At 41.5% G+C, this 21,029-nt stretch overlaps 1 protein-coding gene across 1 annotated transcript in view; it reads right to left on the reverse strand.

The window, feature by feature from the left end:
- The window catches only part of STK32B (serine/threonine kinase 32B), a 386,337-nt gene that overhangs the window by 135,760 nt on the left and 229,548 nt on the right, over positions 1-21,029 (reverse strand). Inside the window, exon 4 of the mRNA XM_055435021.2 lies at positions 611-784. Within this exon, the coding sequence (XP_055290996.1) occupies positions 611-784 (174 nt within the window). The remainder of the gene's footprint in view (positions 1-610; positions 785-21,029) is intronic.

The raw sequence follows: 21,029 nt of genomic DNA on the forward strand, positions 1-21,029 counted from the left end.
AGAAGACTCAGACATAACTTAGCGACTAAAGAACAAGGATCCCATTGCTATCTGAAGCCTCTTGCTGGCCTCCTGCCTCTGCAGTCAAACTTACCCTACTCATCTGTGCTGTGCACAGGCAGGGAAAAGTCGAGGTCCTGAGGAAGCAGCGGAAACTCAGGGCTTATATCCAGAGCCCAAAGCCAGCACCGATGCCTCGCAAGAGGAAGAAATCCTCCACGATGCACGGCATTGATTTCAAGGTATGGAAAGTGAGAGAGTAGAATCCCTTATGTTCCCAACTCATGCCACTCTTTCTTACCTGAGCCTGAACACTACAGGCTCCCAAAGACATACCAGAATGGAAAAGCAAAGGGCAGCCACGCCTCTAACAGCGGGTTCCAAGAGAGGAGGGCACGCGGGCAGTGGTGGTGTTCCACCTCAGTGCAGGTAACAACGGAGCAGGCTGTCTGCAGAGAAGGTATAAGCAATAATGATGTTGCTCTGCTTTTTATGCTTTTGCTCCATGCACTGCCATGTCTAAAGAATGTCAGTGAGAAAATACTCTCCACGGCTGCAGACTCCTCCCATCACACCCTACCCCCTGGCATCCCTCTGGGGATGATGTTACCTGTGGATGATGTGGTACCGCTGCAGATACTCCAGGGCCAGGGCCAGCTCGCAGACGTAGAGCTTCACGTCCCCTTCTGTGAAATGAACATTCTGCTGCAGGTGGTAACGTAGATCCCCTCCCAGCAGCAGGTCCACCACCATGAACATGTCCTCCTCGTCCTGGAAGGAGTACCTAGGAGCACCGAGGAGCAGAGAACGTTAGGGGTGGAGATGTCGCCCATGCCCTCAAGACCAGTGGCCCCATTTTCCAGAAGCGCAAGCTGAGGCTCAGAGAGAGGCACTAATGCTAAGTCACAGTGCCCTGTGGTGAAGCACCAGTCCTCTGGCTCTGAGCTGACAAATGGCACTTGAACCAGTGCTGGTCTCCAACACATTACTTCATTTTTAGTGAGTGCTTTAATTAGACATTGGCTGAGCAACAAGGAATTGATGCTTTCGAATTGTGATTTTGGAGAAGACTCTTGAGAATCTTTTGGACTGCAAAGAGATCAAACCAGTCAATCATAGAGGAAATCAATCCTGAATACTCATTGGAAGGACTGATGCTGAAGCTGAATCTCCAATAGTTTGGTCACCTGATGTGAAGAGCTGGCTCACTGAAAAAGACCCTGATGCTGGGAAAGATTGAAGGCAGGAGGAGAAGGGAACGACAGAGGATGAGATAGTTGGATGGCATCACTGACTCAATGGACATGAGTTTGGGTAAACTTTGGGAGATGGTGAAGGACAGGGAAGCCTAGCATGCTGCGTCCATGGGTTGCAAACAGCCGGACATGACTCAGTGATTGAACAACAATGGACTTCAGGAAGGTCTCTAAAGTTGCAGTCTTCTCTCCACTCCATTCCCCTGCCCTCCCTACATGTGCCGCTCCCCACAAGGAGCTTGTTTCTGCAGCCCTAGAAGGCAGTGATGCTCTGGCAAGTAACACCCATGCTTTAAGGGAACAAGCGATTTCTACGTGGATGGCTGCTTGGAACCCAGCTGGTGCCCAAGCTCCATGGAGAGACCACGAGAAGGAAAACCAAGGTGCTCCACTTGACAGCCTCAGCTGAGCACCCAGTGTCAGCCATCGCCAATCAGCAGCCTTGGGAGTGACCCTTTGGGAATTTGGATATTTCGCTATAGCCCCAGCTGACATCACGTGGGGCAGAAGAACCACCCTTGATGAGCCCAGTCGACTCACAGAACATGAGATAATTAAATGATTGTATTTTAAGCACTATGTTTTGGGGTGTATTTTTCCCCCAGAGCAGTAAGTAATGCACTTAGGCCTTTTGTGGATCAAAGAGACAACAGATAAACTCTAAGAATGGTGTCAAACAACTGTAAACTAGAATCACATCATAAAATGTAGTCACAATCCACATGGAACCACGGACTGTAACAAGGGCATTGCAGAATGATAGGATGTTGTCCTGGATGCTTAGATCTGTGTCTCAGATCCTTGAATATTATATCCTGGGCCAGTCAGGCTATCCCTCTGGTTGGACAGAAGAGGGAAGAAGGGCCTCAGTGAGCCAGTGTTAGGGTGAAAACAAGGACCCAAACCTTTCAGTCTTGCCTCATTTACAATTACCCACTGCCGTGCTTCCCTGACCTGAGTGTGCAGACCGCGGGAGGGAACCTGATTCAGTCATAGAAGAGGTGACAGACCCTGTGTTTACGGGATGGAGAGTTCCAGAACTGGAAGGAAACTTAAATGCCATCTAGTCCCATATGACAGAGATTGGGAGCCAGAGAGAGAGAAGAAATGGCTGGTTTATAATCTAAATGTCTGGTCTTCTTTTTATGCTTGTCAATAAAGTTTTATAAAGTTCTACTTAAAAGCCTGACATGTATGCATTTTTATTATCATTGTTGTTATTATCACACTTCATTATTGCTTTTTAAATTTATTCTTAATTGGAGGATAATTGTTTTACAATATTGTGTTGGTTTCTGCCATACATCAGCATGAATCAGCCATAGGTATACATATGAAACCTCCCTATTGTTATGATATTTTAAAATAGATTTTATTTGCAAAGATAGTCTTGTCAATGTATGGCAAAACCAATACAATAATGTAATTAGCCTCCAATAGGATGGCATCACCGACTCTGTGGACATGAATTTGAGTGAACTCCGGGAGATGGTGATGGACAGGGAGGCCTGGAGTGCTGTGATTCATGGGGTCGCGGAGAGTTGGACACGACTGAGCGACTGAACTGAACTGAAAATAAATAAATAAAAAATAAAATAATATGTTCAGTTCAGTTCAGTTCATATGTTACATAAAGCAAAAAAAAAAAAAAAAGATGTACTGAGCGACTGAACTGAACTGAAAATAAATAAAGCAAAAATAAAATAATATGTTCAGTTCAGTTCAGTTCATATGTTACATAAAGCAAAAAAAAAAAAAAGATGTACTCACAGGTCATTGCTAGGGGAAGATGCACTCTGGAATTGCTTATTTATCTTGAATCTAGCAGTTTGGCTGACCTCTTATTTATAATACCTTTCTAATACTTTTTCCACTTGTGAAAGTGTTAGTTGCTCAGTCATGTCTGACTCTTTGCAACCCCATGGACAGGAGCCCACCAGGCTCCTCTGTCCATGGGGATTCTCCAGGAAAGAATACTGAAATAGGTTGCCATTCCCTTTTCCAGGGGATCTTACTGACCCAGGGATCAAACTCAGGTCTCACACATTGCAGGCAGATTCTTTACTTCTTGAGCCACCAGGGAAGCCCCACTTTTTCCACTTATTACATGAAGATGATGATCCTTCCACAACAACTGCCATGTTCATAAATCCTTGCAATCCTTATGCCCCCTACTTCTTTTTCCTTATTAAATTTTACTATCCAGGACCTCCAGTAGAACACTGATTATAAGAGGTGAGATCATGCATTTTCATTTTGTTCTGGAATTTAGTAAACTATATTAAATAAATTGTTTGCTATAGATATTTGGTGAATGTTTTTTTTTTTTTTTTTGCCCACACATGTGGCTCTTATTTCCCTGACTAGGGATTGAACCTGTGCCTCCTGCATTGGGAGTGTGGAGTCGTAACCACTGGATGATCGCCACTGGATAATATTTATCCAGTTAAGAAAGTTGCTGTCTAGACTGCTAAGAAATTTTACTGAGTGGGTTCAGAGGCTTTTTTTTTAACATTAAAATGTCTTTGCATTTCTAAACTAAACTTATTTGATAAACACACTCATATATGTATATCTAAGTAAATAACACACATATATGTATCTATTATATATAACATGTATAATAAATATACACATCATATAGAAGTATGCTATATATAACATATACTATATATACTTTTTAAAACTGGATTCATGTTTTTCATTTAGGATTTTTGCATCAAATGCTAGAAGTGACACTGGCTCAAATTTTCCTACCTTTGTCCTGACCCATTTTGCTATCACGGTAATACTGACTTGGTATGATGAAGTGATTTTTTTTTTTGTCTATGTTCAAGAAGAGTGCATAAGAGACACCATTTGGTTGCAGAAAGTCTGGTCTCAAAACACCCTGTATTCCCCTATTTCTGATTCATGTGGGATTTTCCCTCCTCACTTGAGGTGTACCTGTTGGATATCTGATGATTCCTGCTCCTTCCTCTCAACAAAGAGAGGAAAAATGACTAGGAAATTTATGCACCTCTATTGCACTCATTTCACATGATAGTAAAGTAATGCTCAAAATTCTCCAAGCTAGGCTTCAATAGTATATGATCCAAGAATTTCCAGATGTTCAAGCTGGATTTACAAATGGCAGAGGAACCAGAGATCAAATTGCCAACATCCACTGGATCATAGAAAAAGCAAGAGAATTCCAAAAAATATCTACTTCATTAACTACGCTGAAGCCTTTGACTGTATGGATCACAACAAACTATGGAAAATTCTTCAAGAGATGGGAATACCAGACCACCTTACCTGCCTCCTGAAAAATCTGTATGCAGGTCAAGAAGCAACAGTTAGAACTGAACATGGAACAACAGACTGGTCCCAAATTGGGAAAGGAGTATGTCAAGGCTGCTTATTGTCACCCTGCTTTTTTAATTTGCATGCAGAGTACATCATGAGAAATGCTGGGCTGGATGAAGCACAGGCAGGAATCACTGTTGCCTGGAGAAATGTCAATAACCTCAGATATGCAGCTGACACCAGCCTTATGGCAGAAAGCGAAGAAGAACTAAAGAGTCTCTTGATGAAAGTGAAAGACAAGAGTGAAAAAGTTAAAACTCAACATTCAGAAAACTAAGATCATGGTATCCGGTCCCATCACTTCATGGCAAACAGATGGGGAAACAATGAAAATAATGAGAGACTTTATTTTCTTGGGCTCCAAAATCACTGCAGATGGTGACTGCAGCCATGAAATTAAAAGACGCTTGCTTCTGGGAAGAAAAACTATGACAAACCTAGATAGCATATTAAAAAGAAGAGACATCACTTCTCCAACAAAGGTCTGTCGAGTCAAAGCTATGGTTTTTTCAGTAGTCATGTATGGATGTGAGAGCTGGACCATAAAGAAGGCCGAGCACCGAAGAATTGATGCTTTTGAACTGCGGTGTTGGAGAAGACTCTTGAGAGTCCCTTGGATTGCAAGGAGATCAAACCAGCCAGTCCTAAAGGAAATTTACTCTGAATATTCATTGGAAGGACTGATCCTGAAGCTAAAACTCCAATACTTCGGCCACCTGATGGGTAGAACCAATTCATTAGAAAAGACCCTGATGCTGAGAAAGATTGAGGGCAGGAGGAGAAGGGGACGACAGAGGATGAGATGGTTGGATGGCATCACCAAGTCAATGGACAGGAGTTTGAGCAAGCTCCAGGAGATTGTGAAGGACAAGGATGCCTGGACTGCTGCAGCCCATGGGGCTGCACAGAGTCAGACATGACTGAGGGATTGAACAACTGGCCACTGGTGTTGGTTCATCAGGCCCCCTTGCTACTGCTCTTGCAATCATCGTGTGGACACTGAAAGAAAAACCTCTTCCTCTAAGCGTGCTTGGCCAGAAGCTGTAACTGTGAGACTGTCTAGATCCTGTTGTCTCATCAAACAGAGATGAGACCCACCTGAAGCTGCAGGGAGTTGAGCCAGGCTGAGATCTAAGTACAGAGAGAGGCCCTGCTGGAGGGGTGGGCTCCAGCTCAGGCAGAAGAGTGGTCTGTTGCTGAATTTCACGTTTACATGGACAATGGCTGTACTTTTTGATGAAAGCTACTTAACACTGTGCTTCATTCACCTGGAACTGAAAGAGTCATTTGATCCATCCTTCTACTTATTTGCTACTGGAGAGAAAGTTTTAGATGCTCAAAAAGGAATGGTAGGAATCAGCTATAATATGCCTCCTACAGATCCTCAATTTATATTCCAATAGTTGATGGACTATTGAAACGCTATGTTAATAACAGTGAGTTCTGCACTCTCAATTCACAGCTAAACAGTCAAAGGGCATCTCATTCAATATTCTATCAGAACTCTTTGGAAGAGCGACATGAATTTTCAGGAGAGAAACACGCAGAGTGGAATGAATTCTAAAGAGGAAATTGAAAATGCAAAGAGAACAATAATTTAGGCAATAACTCTGGTTACGGCTTTTTCTCGCTGCAGATCCTTTGTCACCTGGGCCGTGGACTCTGCATTCCCCAGGAGTCTCAGTGCTATTATCTGAGAACAGAGAATGACCTTGCATTGATCGCCCTGCGGTTTCGTGCTGTTCTACAGCTCCGTGCTGTTGTCTCTTTCGCTTCTTCTTGGGTTGGAATTACAATTATGTTCTCATGATACTGTTGCATATTGTCATGGAAATGATGGAGATCAGGAATGAGAAATCTACTCCGGATTACAGTAACAGTGACCATGCAGAAATGAACAATCAAGATCAAAGAAGGTCAGGAGCTAGAAACGCATCAGTCCAGGCCTGGACATTGACACAGGCCACCATGGCGGCTCAGTGGTAAAGAATCCGCTTGCCAATGCAGGAGTGGCAGAACACGTGGGTTTGAGCCCTTGGTCGGGAAGATCACCTGGAGAGGGAAATGGTAACCTGCTCTAGTATTCTTGCTGGGTTAATCCACGGACAGAGGAGCCTGGCAGGCTACAGTCCATGGGATCACAAAAAGTCAGACAGGACTGAGCATGCACACACAGCATAAAGAACCCCATGTCTGTTGGGATTTTTTTAAAAAATGCATTTCCTACTTTATTCCAAAATAGATTAAAAGTGACTTGCTAAATATATGTAACATAATACAATTGAAAATAAGTAAACTATTGATCAAGTCAAAGAATAAAAAAGAAATCAAGAAAATGGATGCAGGCAAAAATACCCCAATTCATGCTCAAAGAACCTGCCTGCTTGTCAGAAGTGAGACATCAATGGGTCTCCTACCTCTCCAGCATCCAGAACAAAGTGAGAAACACGACCAGCTCCATGATTCAAGGGTCAAGGTGAAAAAACAAATCACTTGTTTACTTTTATAATTCATATGTTTATTACTGGTACAGAAGCCAGAGGGACCTCTCTCCCACTGCCTTCTTATAAAGATGGCATTCTGTAATGTGTGATCAATGAGCTATATACAATTGTTGGTTGTTTGGTGGCTAAGACTCTGTGGTCCCAAAGCAAGAAGTCTGGGTTCAGTCCCTGGTCAGGGAACTAGATCCCACATGTCGCAACTAAGAGTTCACACGCTGCAACTAAAAGATCTTGCATGTCACAATTACAACCTGGTGCCACCAAATAAAAAGTAAATATTAAAAAACAATAAAACAGCTGTGAACAGAGTCGCAAGTTTAATGGGAGATTTTTTGGTATGATGTTCCTCAGCTTAGGCTGAATGTGTCAAAGTCCAAGTCCATAAAAAAAGTGCTTTGTGGGGCAATAGCAAAGTGGTCTGGGCAGTCTGCTCATGGATAAACTTTCTTAATAAAAGAAACGCTGGCAGATAGCCTCAGGGACTACTTTACAAATGTGAGCTCATGAACACACCAACAAAGACTCTGTAGGCTTCTACCATACAGCCAGCCCTGTGCCAGAAGCTGGGGTTCTGCAGGAGAAGTTGCCCCAGATGTCTCAGCTGAGTCTGGGGTAGTCATAAGGGGTCTGGAGTTCGATGTTCCATGCAAGGACAAATGCCCCAAGTGATCCACTGCTGCATTTCCATTTCTTGCCCTTGGCCATGAACCTACAGTCCCAAGGAGACACTGTTGTCACTGTCATCCCTACCTGACCACTCACAATGTTCCCTAATCCTGCCTTTCTACTCTTTCCCATCCATCATCCCCTTTTCAGTTGAGAGCAGTAGTTCCCAACCAGGAGCATCTTTGCTCTCAAGGGGACATTTGACAACATGTCAAATTGGAGAGGAAAATGGCACCCCACCCCAGTATTCTTGCCAGGAGCATCCCAGGGACAGGGGAGCCTGGTGGGCTGCCATCTATGGGGTTGCACAGAGTCAGACACTACTGAAGTGACCTAGCAGCAGTAGCAGCAGAGACATTTTTGGTAGTTACAACTGGGGGAACGGGTCCTACTGGTATCTAGTGAGTAGAGGCCAAGGTTGCCGTTAAACATCCTACAATGAACTGGACGCCCCCGTCACAAAGTGTGACCCGGCCCTGAATGTCCACAGCATCAAGGCTCAGAAACCCTAGTTTAGATGGATGTGCCCCTTTTAGGGGGCTTCCCTTGTAGGGGGCTCAGCTGATAAAGATCCCGCAATGCAGGACACCTGGGTTTGATCCCTGGGTTGGGAAGATTCCCTGGAGAAGGGAAAGGCTACCCATTCCAGTATTCTGGCCTGGAGAATTCCACAGACTATACAGTCCATGGGGTTGCAAAGAGTCAGACATGACTCTTAACCTGGAAGACTGAGCTGGGTGACCCTTTTCCTGTCCCTGAGCACCCTGTAATAGTTACCAGTGATGTGCTGCCCACCGTGTGCCAGGCACTACCCCACGTACCCTATGTCTATTAACTCACTGTGTCCTCTCACGGCCCTTGGAGATAAATGTTACCATGAGCTGCCTTGGACAGATTTGGACACACTGAGACTCAGAACGATGAAGGACTATTTTCCAACTGACCCAGCCAGGAAACGGCAGAGCTGAGAGTTGAACCAAGATGATTTCTCCACCTCCAGATTCTAGAATTATTACAGGAAGTAAGGTCTGGCTACTTGCCGCTTGAGAGCCAATCAAGAAACAAGACAGGTGGGAAAGAAGTTTGCTTTATTTCGGACGAGTCCGAAATACTGGGGGAAAGGCGAACTCATGTCCAAAGGTGAATTCACGTCCAAAGACGAACTCATGTCCAACAATCAATGGGCAAGAGCTTTTAAAGGCAGTGCAGTGGGAGGTTGGGGGGCTACATGTAGAAACAGCACAGTCAGTTCTTGACATCTTGAAATCGGTCACGTGGTGGTCTGGTCAGTCATCTTGCTTGTTTTAAGCAGTAATTGGTCTTCAGGGTTCCAGGGTCAGTCTGTCCCCATTTCCTTGAGGGCAGTTCTTGGAACTGTGGCAGCTTATGTGAGGGCTACTGTCTGGTCATCATCATGTGTTACCTGGTGGGGGTTTAAGTATCTACAAGACAGCTCAGTTCAGAATATTATCTACAGCCCTTGACGAGGAACTAAAGTCCTTGATTTTGTATAACGACTCAACTATTATCATTTTGCCCCGTTTGACTGCTTTCCTTGGTTTCTTCATTCTCTGACTTCTCTGGTTAAACTTACTCTTCAGCTACAGTGTTTCACAGACAAAAGGCAGGCCGAGGACACGGTGCCGAAGGACCACAGGGTCCTGCTCCATTTCAGATTCCCTGCTCAGGACTCTGGTGGCACTTTCCTTGTGGCGCAGGGACCCTCTCTCTCCTGCTCTCTTCTCCCCACCAGAGAGCCAGCTGTCTGGCAAAGGGACCAAGCTGCTTTTAGCTTTGTGTCCTTGCATTTAGTCCATTACCCGGAGCATCAGACACACTCAAGAATGAATGGGTCACCAACACCCACAGGACCCACACTCTATGTGGCACATCAGTCTGTCAATTTCACGCGGAAGGTTGAGGGGGCGGGGGGATAGTACAGAAAGAAGTGTGGGAGGTGGTGGGTTGACAGAAAAGGACAGCTTTGTGTTGGGCCCTGGTCTCTGTGTGAGGTCCGCGTCACTGCCTCCAGAAGCTCCTTGTCCCCCACGCCCCGCCCCACCTGCCCGCTACAGCAGGCTCTGCAGACCCTGAAGTGCCATCTCTCCGTGTCGAATCAGAAGCCTGTTCTTGTGACTTAACGCTTTCATTTAATTTGCAAATTAAATTTGTGCTCGCTCCTGCTTACTTCTAAAGGTTTCGCAGTGCCTAACAAAGTAAGACTGATGGAGAGGGAAACCGTGGAATGAAGGAGAGGCGAATGGTCCGTTCATAGGGACAAACTGCATGTGAGCATGGCTCAACCTCCTTTGCAGGGCACAGCGACCAGGCAGTGCAGGACGGTCAATCTGCTCTCACTGTCTGAGTGAGATGGAGCCAAGCCTCTCCCCTCGGACTGAATTCCAAAAGAAGTGCATAATTTGCATTCTTTACAAAGGGGCCTGGAGTAAGAAACAGGAAGTGAATAATGATAATTCACACTAGTAGAGTGTGTCCTATGTATATTCCTATATTCCTGGGAGTTACTGGTCCTTCGTTTCCTCTCACTGCACTATCTTTATCTGCCTTTGGTATCAGGGTAATACAAGTTCATAAATGAATTGGGAAGTGTTCATTTCTCTTCTATTTCCTAGATTTCCTGGAAGAGATTGTATAAAATAGGTATTAGTTCTTTAACTATTTGTTAGAACTCTCTAGTGAAACTCTCTGGACATGGAATCTCATTCTTCAGGAGCTTTTAAATTATGAATTCAGTTTATATAAAAGTGATAGGATTATTTAATTTTTTCTTGGTTAAGTGTTGGTAGTATGTAGATTTTGAGAAATTGCTCCATTTCTTCTAAACTGTCAAATTTATGAATATAAAGCTTTTCACAGTATTCCCTTATTATCCTTTTAATGGCTGAAGAATCTTTAGTGATAGCCTTTGTTTTATTCCTGGTTTTCATAATTTGTATCTTCTCTCAGTTTCTATTAATCAGTCTTGCTAAAGTTTCATCAATCTATTTTCTGAAGAACAAGCTTGCTATTCCATTGATTATTTTTTTTATTGCTTTCTTCTTTTCAATTTTATTGATTCTACTCTATTGTTTCCGTCTTTTTCTTTCTTTGGGTTTATTTTTCTCTTCAATTTTTTAGCTTTTTGAGATGAAAAATAGATCAAAATTTGAGCCTTTTCCCTTTTCTAATGTAAGTATCCAGAGCTATAAATTTATGTCATCACATCTTTAGCTGAATCCTACAGATTTTGTGTTTTCATTCACACTTGTATGTATCTTTATTTCTTCTGAGGCCTCTTCTTTAACCCAAGGATTATTAGAAGTCTGTGTTTAGTTAACAAGTAGCTGGAGCTTTTCCTACAGTCCTTCTGTTAGTATGGTCTAGTGTGATTGCATTATGGTCACAGCACACGTTCTGTTATGATTTCATTTTTAAAATTTGCTGAGGTTTGTCTTATGAACCAGGAACCAGACATATATTTGTGAACTTTCCACGGACACTTGGGAAAAAAGTCCTTTCTGCTGTTACTTGTTGAAACGTTCTACAAATGTCAGTTAGGTACTCCTGGTCATGGTGAAGCCCATCCTTTTATACCTTTGCTGACTTTCTGTCTATAAGTTCTATCAATTGCTAAGACGCCCCCAGGTGTAACTGTGGGTTTTTCTGTTTTTCCTTCCAGTGCTATTAAATTTTGTTTCATGCATTTGGAAATTGTGACAGTTGACTCATTTATAACATTATTTGAATCATCTTAATATAGTGCCCTATATCATATTACCATGTATAAATTTCATTTTCTATTTATAAATATTATCTATTTATAAATATTATCTAATATTATATATATATCTATTATCATTTTCTATTTATAAATATTATCTATTTCCTACTGAGTCTCAGCACAGCTGGTTTTACTTGTCCCTTGTTATAAGTAATGCTGCAGTGAGGCTCTACATATTTCTTCTTATGCTCACAGGCACAAGACAGCTTGTTAAACAAATGCACTGAGTACCAACCGTATGTCAGACACTGGTCTAGGTGCTGTGGATACGTAAGTAAACAACAGAAATCACGTCCTGTCTCTGTGGGATTACGTAAAGTGAAGTAGGTGGGAAGCACATAGGAAGCCTTAAGGGGAATGAGTGATAACAATGAGTGGTTAAATGAATAATGCTAACATTCTGATGCTAAATATATGGAATGATGAATGTGTATCACATTCTTACTCTTGCAATCCTTGCAATAACTCCAGAGGAATATACAATTATACCTATTTTAAGCATGCTCACATGTGTGATAAGTTGCTCAGCTGTGTCAGACTCTTTGCGACCCCATGGACTGCATGCAGCCCACAGGCTCCCCTGTGCATGGGAATTCCCAGGCAAGAATACTGGAGTGGGTTGCCATTTCCTCCTCCAGGAGGAGAACCTGTGCCTCCTGCGTCTCCTGCGTTGCAGGAGGATTCTATTTCACCTATTTCACTAAGCCCAAACAAGCACCTAGAAAGTTTACCTTATTTAAAGTCATACACTTGATTTATTTTTTAAAAAGAGGAGGGGCATATTAACCAGTGGCAAATGGGAGGTTTTTCAGTAAATGGTTCTGCATCAATTGTATGTCTATGAGGAGAAAAATGAATTCTGACAGACCGCATATCATACGCACCTAAAAATTTCAGGACTGTAAATCTTAATGTATAATACAAAACAGTAAAATTTCTAGAAAAAAAAAACATATGGGAGAAGAGTACAGGGAATAAAGACTGATGGCTAATAGATATTAAATGTTTTTTAGGGATGACAGAAATGTTCTAAAATTAGATAGTGGTGATGGTTATGCAACCTGTGAATATATTTAAAACTCCTGAATTGTGCATTTAAAATTGTGCATGTGAGTAAAACCGGGGGTGGATTCATGTCACTTTATGGCAAAACCAATACAATATTGTAAAGTAATTAGCCTCCGATTAAAATAAAAAAAATAAAATTGTGCATGTGCAAATTTTATAGCATGTGAATTTATATCTCAATGAAACTGTTATCAAAAAAGCAATGTATACAACAATGTTCTGTATATTAAGCCATTTATGTAAAAAGTGGAAGGACTTTTTTTTTAAAAAAGGAAATAATATATGGGTTATTTACACATACATAAAAGATCTCTGGAATTATAAGATTGACAACTTGATCTAGGCAGGATCACTTGATGGCCTGGTTTTAGGACTAGAAGAAGGAATTTTCACTATTTACCCTTTTGCATGATGGTTAGTAACACCGACATAAATACGAGCAAACTCTGGGAGACAATGGAGGACAGAGGAGCCTGGTGTGTTGCAGTCCATGGGGTCGCAAAGAGTCATTTAGCAACTGAACAGCAATAACAAATTATGAACCATATGAAAATACCTATTCAAAAGTGAATAACGTTAGCTTAAGTTCATCCATTTAAAGTGAAAGAAAAAAGGGCAAGAGATTTAAAGAGTTGCTTGAACAAAAGGAGATATATACAACTAGTATATATACACAATATATAAAGTGTTCAGCCTCATTAGAGGAGTGTAGATCAAAACGAAAATGTGGTTCCTCATCACACCCAACAGAACGGCTAAAATAAGAATTAGGGACAACAGCACAAGTTACTGGCTCTGTAGCATCCCTGCCTGTCATACACTGCTGACTGTAATACAAATTGGCCAAATACTTCGGAAAAGTATTTAGTAGTATCCACTCTGAGTATCTAAGGTACTCAGGTTGAGTATCTACGCTAGCAAAGTAATGCTCAAAATCCTCTAAGCCAGGTTTCAACAGTACGTGAACCGTGAACTTTCAGATGTTCAAGCTGGACTTAGAAAAGGCAGAGGAACCAGAAATCAAATTGCCAACATCCGTTGGATCATAGAAAAAGCAAAAGAGTTCCAGAAAAACATCTACTTCGGCTTTATTGACTACGCCAAAGCCTTTGACTCTGTGGATCACAACAAACTGTGGAAAATTCTTCAAGAGATGGAAATACCAGACCATCTGACCTGCCTCCTGAGAAATCTGTATGCAGGTCAAGAAGCAACAGTTAGAACTGGACATGGAACAACAGACTAGTTCCAAATAGGAAAAGGAGTACGTCAAGGCTGCATATTGTTACCCTGCTTATTTAACTTACATGCAGAGTACATCATGAGGAACGCTGGGCTGGATGAAGCACAAGCTGGAATCAGATTGCTAGGAGAAATATCAATAATATCAGATATGCCGGTGATACCACCCTTACGGCAGAAAGAGAAGAGAAACTAAAGAGCCTCTTGATGAAAGTGAAAAAGGAGAGTGCAAAAGTTGGCTTAAAACTCAACATTCAGGAAACTAAAATCATGGCATCTGGTCCCATCACTTCATGGCAAATAGATGGGGAAACAATGAAAACAGTGACAGACTTTATTTTGGGGGCCTCCAAAATGACTGCAGATGATGACTGCAGCCATGAAATTAAAAGACGCTTGCTCCTTGGAAGAAAAGCTATGACCAACCTAGACAGCATACTAAAAAGCAGAGACATTACTTTGCCAACAAAGGTCCATCTAGTTAAAGCTATGGTTTTTCCAGTAGTAATGTATGGATGTGAGAGTTGGACTATAAAGAAAGCTGAGTGCCAAAGAATTGATGCTTTTGAACTGTGGTGTTGGAGAAGACTCTTGAGAGTCCCTTGGACTGCAAGGAGATCCAACCAGTCCATCCTAAAGGAAATCAGTCCTGAATATTCACTGGGAGAACCGATGCTGAAGCTGAAACTCCAATACTTTGACCACCTAATGCGAAGAACTGACTCACTGGAAAAGACTCTGATGCTAGCAAAGATTGAAGGCAGGAGGAGAAGGGGACAATAGAGGATGAGATGGTTGGATGGCATCACAGACTCGATGGACATGAGTTTGAGTAAGCTCCAGGAGTTGGTGATGGACAGAGAAGTCTGGCATGCTGCAGTCCATGGGGTCGCAAAGAGTCAGACACCACTGAGTGGCTGAACTGAACTAAACTTAGGTTGAACATGGTTTCCCTGGTGGCTCAGTGGTAAAGAATCCACCTGCCAGTTCAGGAAACATGGGTTCAATCTCTGGTTTGGGAAGATCCCCTGAAGAAGGAAATGGCAACTCACCCCAGTATTCTTGTCTGGGTAATCCCAATGGACAGAGGAGCCTGGGAAGCTACAGTCCATGGGGTCACAAAGAGTTGGACATGACTTAGCAACTAAGTAACAACTCAAGCTGAACAAAAACACGACCAGTTATCCAACAATTTCTTTCTCCTGCAGATAAGACGTTCACCTGCATAGACAAAAATATATGCACCAAAATGTTTGCACCAAGAGTTTTGATAATGAGTGTATTAGTTTGCAGGGATACCATAACAAAACACCACAGACGGGGTGGAGTTGGGTGAGGAGCTTAAAAGACAACAATTACTCTCTCACAATTTGGCAGGATTGAAAGTCCGACATCAAAGTGTCAACCTGCGGCCTCTCTCTTGGGTTTGCTGATGGCTGTCTTCTCCCTGCGTCTTCATATGATTGTCCTTCTGTGTGTGTCTGTGTCCAAATTTCTTCTTCGTATAAGGAGATCAGTCAGATGGATTAGGATTCACTTTAATGACCTAATTTACCCTTAATTACTTCTTCAAAGACCCTCCTGTCTTCAAACACAGTCAGATTCTGAGGCACTGGGGGTTTGGATTTCAACTCATATATTTTGAGTGGACACAGTTCGGCCCCAGTGAGTCTCTTATCTATTCACAGATTCATTTGCCACTTGGGCCATCTCTCCTGTGCATCCTGTTTTTATCATCCATTTATCTATGGAGCTGTTTGATTCTCTAATTAGTTGTGTGTGTGTGTGTTAGTTGCTCAGTTGTGTCCAACTCTCTGCAACCCCATGGACTATAGCCTTCCAGGCTCCTCTGTCCATGGAATTCTCCAGGCAAGAATACTGGAGTGGGTAACCATTCTCTTCTCCAAGGGATCTTCCTGACCCAGGCATCAAACCTGGCTCTCCTGCATTGCAGGCAGATGCTTTACCTGATTCTGAGAAGCCCTAGTTATTTGTAGGCGCTGTTTACATACTGGAGACTAAACTTTAGACGTATATATGTTGACAATATCTTCTCTCAATCAGTGTTCTGACTATTCACTTTGTTTTCTGCAGGGATCTATTTCCATGCAACAGCTTAAACTTGTTAATTGTATCTTATTTTCTGTCCCTTTGATCTGTCTCCACATGAGGCAGGTGAAAGACTCTCATCAAATATTTGACTTGATATATTTCCTTATGATTCTAGCAATTTTTGATTCATATATTTTTCAGTTTTGTATCAGCATACTACTTCAGAGATGTGAATTTTTCTTATCATTTTGTAGTTTATTCTCATTATCCTGAAAAAATAAATTTTGCTGTGATGTCAATTTTGACCTATATTCTTTTCCTGATCTATCTTTTTACATCTCATTATATAGTTTTTCACTATCTTCATGTTTTTTGCTGCACTCTTATAAATAGGCCATGCATAGATTTTTAAATATCCAAACTGAGAGTTTGACTATTGTTTAGTGAGAATAGTATGTTCATCCCTATTACAGTGACTGATATCACTGCTGTCTTCATGTGCAGAGCTTTCTGTCTACCATACTTTTCTCCTCGTCAAGTTCATTGATTCAGTTTCTTGGCTATTTCTAAACTTTTAGTGCTTACATTTAAATTTTAACATATACATCATGCGACGAGTTGACTCACTGGAAAAGAGTCTGATGCTAGGAGGGATTGGGGGTGGGAGGAGATGGGGACGACAGAGAATGAGATGGCTGGATGGCATCACTGACTCGATGGACATGAGTTTGAGTGAACTCCGGGAGTTGGTGATGGACAGGGAGGCCTGGCGTGCTGTGATTCATGGGGTCGCAGAGAGTCGGACACGACTGAGAGACTGAACTGAACTGAACTGAATAATTATATATATGTAATATATACATATAAAATACATGTACCTGTGGCTTGTAAATAATAATTCAATAAACTCTATAGCTACTACCCAAATTAAACAGAACCTGATTCTGAAAAGGTGGTGGAGAAACACCAGGAACCTATTTCCACCTCAACAACAACTGCACTGGTAGAATGTCTGATGCTATTATTTTGGAACTCTGGAGTCTGATGAAGGCTTGCAACTTTCAAGGAAAGGCTTGGATTGAAGTTAATTATAGTTAATTTCAGCGCTTAGTACAGCAGCAGCTACCCATCTCTCACCCCCAGGCCCAGAGCAGGCAGCTGTTCTTGTGTTCCAGGAGCAGCTGGCACACAACTTGCAGGGTGGGTGAAAAGGACCCTGACCTTCAAATACTAGAGATCTGCAACCTGACTGCTAATCGCTGCTTCTGACCACAGAGGGAGACAAAGAGGTGGGGCAGCATCGTTGTTCTACCTCCCCTAATTGTTGTGAGCTCCTCCCCCACTGGCTGACGTGACTTTCAGGGGACTTAAAGGGCCTGTACCCATTCCACCCCAGTTTCATTTTTCTCTTTTCCTCTTTTGGGAGTCAGATATTAGTGACTAGTACATTTAAAACCACATTTATGGGGAAAATTAGAAATTCACCATGCATGCACAGGGAAAAGCACAGTCTCAGAAAAAAAAAAATTAAGAAGACCTAAAGTTTACACCTCAGGCTGATCCCTGGCACAGGGACAACATACACCAATCAAAAGCAAAAAAGATCCTGAGGAAGGGAAGAATCTGATTCCTGAGTTACCAAATTATTAGATTAAAATGTCAAGTTTTGAAAAAAAAAGTCATAAGACATACAAAGAAGTCAGAAAGTATGGCCCATTCAAAGGGAAAAAATAAAATAGAAACTGTCCCTGTGACAAGACCTTATAGCAGATTCAGTAGACAAACACTTTGAAATAATGGTCTTAAAGATGCTCAAAGGACTAGAACCAAAGGAAGCTGTGGAGAAATTCAAGAAAATGATATACAAGCAAAATGGAAATATCGAAAAAGAGCTAGAAAATCTAAAAAGAAACCAAAAAGAAATTCTGGAACTAAAAATTATAACTAAAATGAAAAATCACTATAGGGATTCAAAGGTAGATTTCAACCAGTAGAAGAATGAATCAACAATGTTGAAGCTAGGCCAATAGAAATTATTGAGGCTGAAGAAGAGAAAGGAAAGGGATTGAAAAAATAAACAGAGCGTGAGGGGTCCTCTGAGATACCACCAAGTGGACCAACATACACATCACAGGAGTCCTAGAAGGAAAAGACAGAAAGAGGCAGAGAGACTCTTTGGAGATATAATGGCTGAAGCTTCCCAAATACGAGGAAGCACATGAATATAAACATCCAAGAAGCTCAATGAAGTCCAACAGGATGAACTTAAAGAGACCCACACCGAGACACATTATAAAAATGGGAAAACCAAAGACACAGTCTTGAAAGCAGTAAGAGAGAGGCAACCTGCCACAAAATATAAGGGAACCAAATAAGATTATCTGCAGATTTCTCATCAAAAAATTTGGAAACCGGAAGTCAGGGGGCTGATATATTCGAAGTTCTAAAACAACAACCAAACAACTCTCAAGCAAGAATCTTATACCCAACAAAAAGTCCTTCAAGAGGAAGGGAGAAAATAAGACTCCCCTAGATAAATAAAGTTGAGGAATTTCATTACCTCTAGACCTGCCTTATGAGAAATTCTCAGGGCAGTCCTACGGGCTGACACAAAAGGATACTAGACAATTTGAAGCCACAGGAAGAAATAAAGGTCTCAATGAAGGTAAATACTGGGCAAATGTAAAAGCTAGCATGGTTGGAACAATAGTTTGTAATCCCACTTTTCATTTTCTACATGGTTTGAGAGATTAATACTTTTTAAAAAAGCAATTATTAGTCTAAAATATTATTATAACTTTAGTTGGTAACTCCACACTTTATTTTCTACATAATTTAAGACAATAGTATATTTTAAAGAAAAATATTAGTTTATGTTTTTAGATACATAATGTGGTGGTGTTGTTTAGTTGCTAAGTCATGTCTGACTCTTTTGTGACACCACTGACCATAGCCCACCAGGCTACTCTGTCCATAGGACTTCCCAGACAAGAATGCTGGAGTGGGCTGCCATTTCCTTCTTTAGGGGATCTTCCCAACCCAGGGATCGAACCTGTGTCTCTTGCATTGGCAGGCAGATTCTTTACTGCTGAGCACCAGAGAAGCCCGGATACACAATGTATAAAGCTGTGATTCTGGGATGTCAAGCACTAAAAGGAGTGAAGATGGAGGTGTAAAGGAATGGAGTTTGTGGATGTTACTTAAGTTAAACTAGGGCAAATCCAAATTAGCTCTATAATCTTAGGATGCTAAATTTAACTCCATGGTAACCACAAAGAAAATAGATACAGGATGCACACAAAAGAAATGAGATAGGAGACTGAACATTTCACTACAAAAAATCAGCTAAACACAAAAGAAGACAATAATGAAGAAAATGAGATGCAAAAAGCTCTAAGGTATATAGAAAACAAATAGCAAAGTGACAGGAAATGAAATACCATCTTGTTAGACAGCCTTAAAAAGGAAGGAAGTTCTGACTTACTCTACAATATGGATGAACCTTGAAGACATCATGCTGAGTGAAATAAACGAGTCACCAAAAGTCAAATACTGTATGATTCCACTTTTATGATCTTAGAGTAGCCAAAATCACGGAGACAGAAAGAAGAATGGTGGGTCCAGGGATAAGGAAGGGGAGAATGGGGACTGATGGAATAGATTTTTGCAGAATAAAAAGAGTTCTGGAGATAGATAGGGGTGATGACAATATGAATGTACTTCATACCATTGAACTGTACACTTTTAAATGGTTCCAATGGAAAATTTTATATGTGCACTGTGCCAGAATAAAAAATTAAATTAAAAAAACAAACCCCAGAATCTGACCAATAGCACCTAAGTACTTGCAGACCTCCCTTCAATTACATCTTCCTCTATCTCCCAGATAGAACTTCATTCTTTTTTAAAAATTTATCCTTGTCTTACTATTTTATCCTTTTTTTTACTATTTTATAGATTTAACACCATTATGCATATATCTAAAACATGTTGTCTGGTTTAGCATAATTCAAAATCTATACAATGGCAGTTATTACATAGCAGTACTTCTCAGTAACAATATAGGTAATGTACATTCAAGCCCCAGTACTTGTGAGGTGTACACTTCAGGTATCAAATTCACATGTGAAATAATCTGTTTTTTCTTTCCAGAGCTCATCAGAGATTTTCTTGTTGCATCCTTCGCTGCTGGATACTTTCTTTGCTTGTTGACTTTTCACTGAAGGCACACCCTTCAGAAGGTTCTCAGTTTATGTGGGGGTCTCAGTACACACTCTCCCTCTTACACTGGCCCAGAGTCTAATCTTCTACCCCTGGGGGTGCTGAACCATAAGTCCCAGAGTAACTGAGGTCAGTGCCCTCACCTGCTCTGGGCAGCTAGGGTGTCAGTGCATGTCCTTCATGCTGCGGTTTTCAGTGGCCATCTGCTGGCCCATGAAGGTTTTCCTTTCTTTCAAGTCAAATTCTGTACTTAATTTAAAAAAATATGTTTCAACCCGTGTTTTTTGGTCTCTTTACTGAGACGCTTTTCATGTCCTGTATAGCACTACTTTGCTATAAGTAGAAACCAACATGCCATCTTGAACGACAGCTTTCTTATTTTTTTGGCTCTCACCACCCCGGGACCCTTCCCCAGTCATCCCATTCATGTTGCCACTGACCAGCATCAATGAGGACTGCAAAGTGAGGCTTCTTGATCAGTCACTCTCATAAAGGGCATCCTAAAGATGGATATGCAGTAGAGAGTCATATCAAGCATTAGAAACAGTTCCTGGGTCACTCACTCATTAATTCATTGCACAAATAATTAAAGAATACCTGCTGAGTGACAGGTAAGGCTTAGTATAACCAGCAATATTTTATTGATGGTCAAAAAATGTTTAAAAGATGCAGGTTCTCAATACACACAGTTTTTATACAATTAAAAAAAATCTGTGTGTCCTTTTCAAATATGAAAGGAAAAATACAATTTAAAGGCTCCTGAAAATGTTGGTCACATGAACACTAAAAGGACCACATGTGTGTGAGCTGCTGCTGCTGCTGCTGCTGCTAAGTCACTTCAGTCGTGTCCGACTCTGTGTGACCCCATAGATGGAAGCCCATCAGGCTCCC

Source organism: Moschus berezovskii, chromosome 5 (genome assembly GCF_049115385.1).
Source record: "Moschus berezovskii isolate FMDL1 chromosome 5, NW_MosBer_1.0, whole genome shotgun sequence".
NCBI classification, from domain to species: domain Eukaryota; kingdom Metazoa; phylum Chordata; class Mammalia; order Artiodactyla; family Moschidae; genus Moschus; species Moschus berezovskii.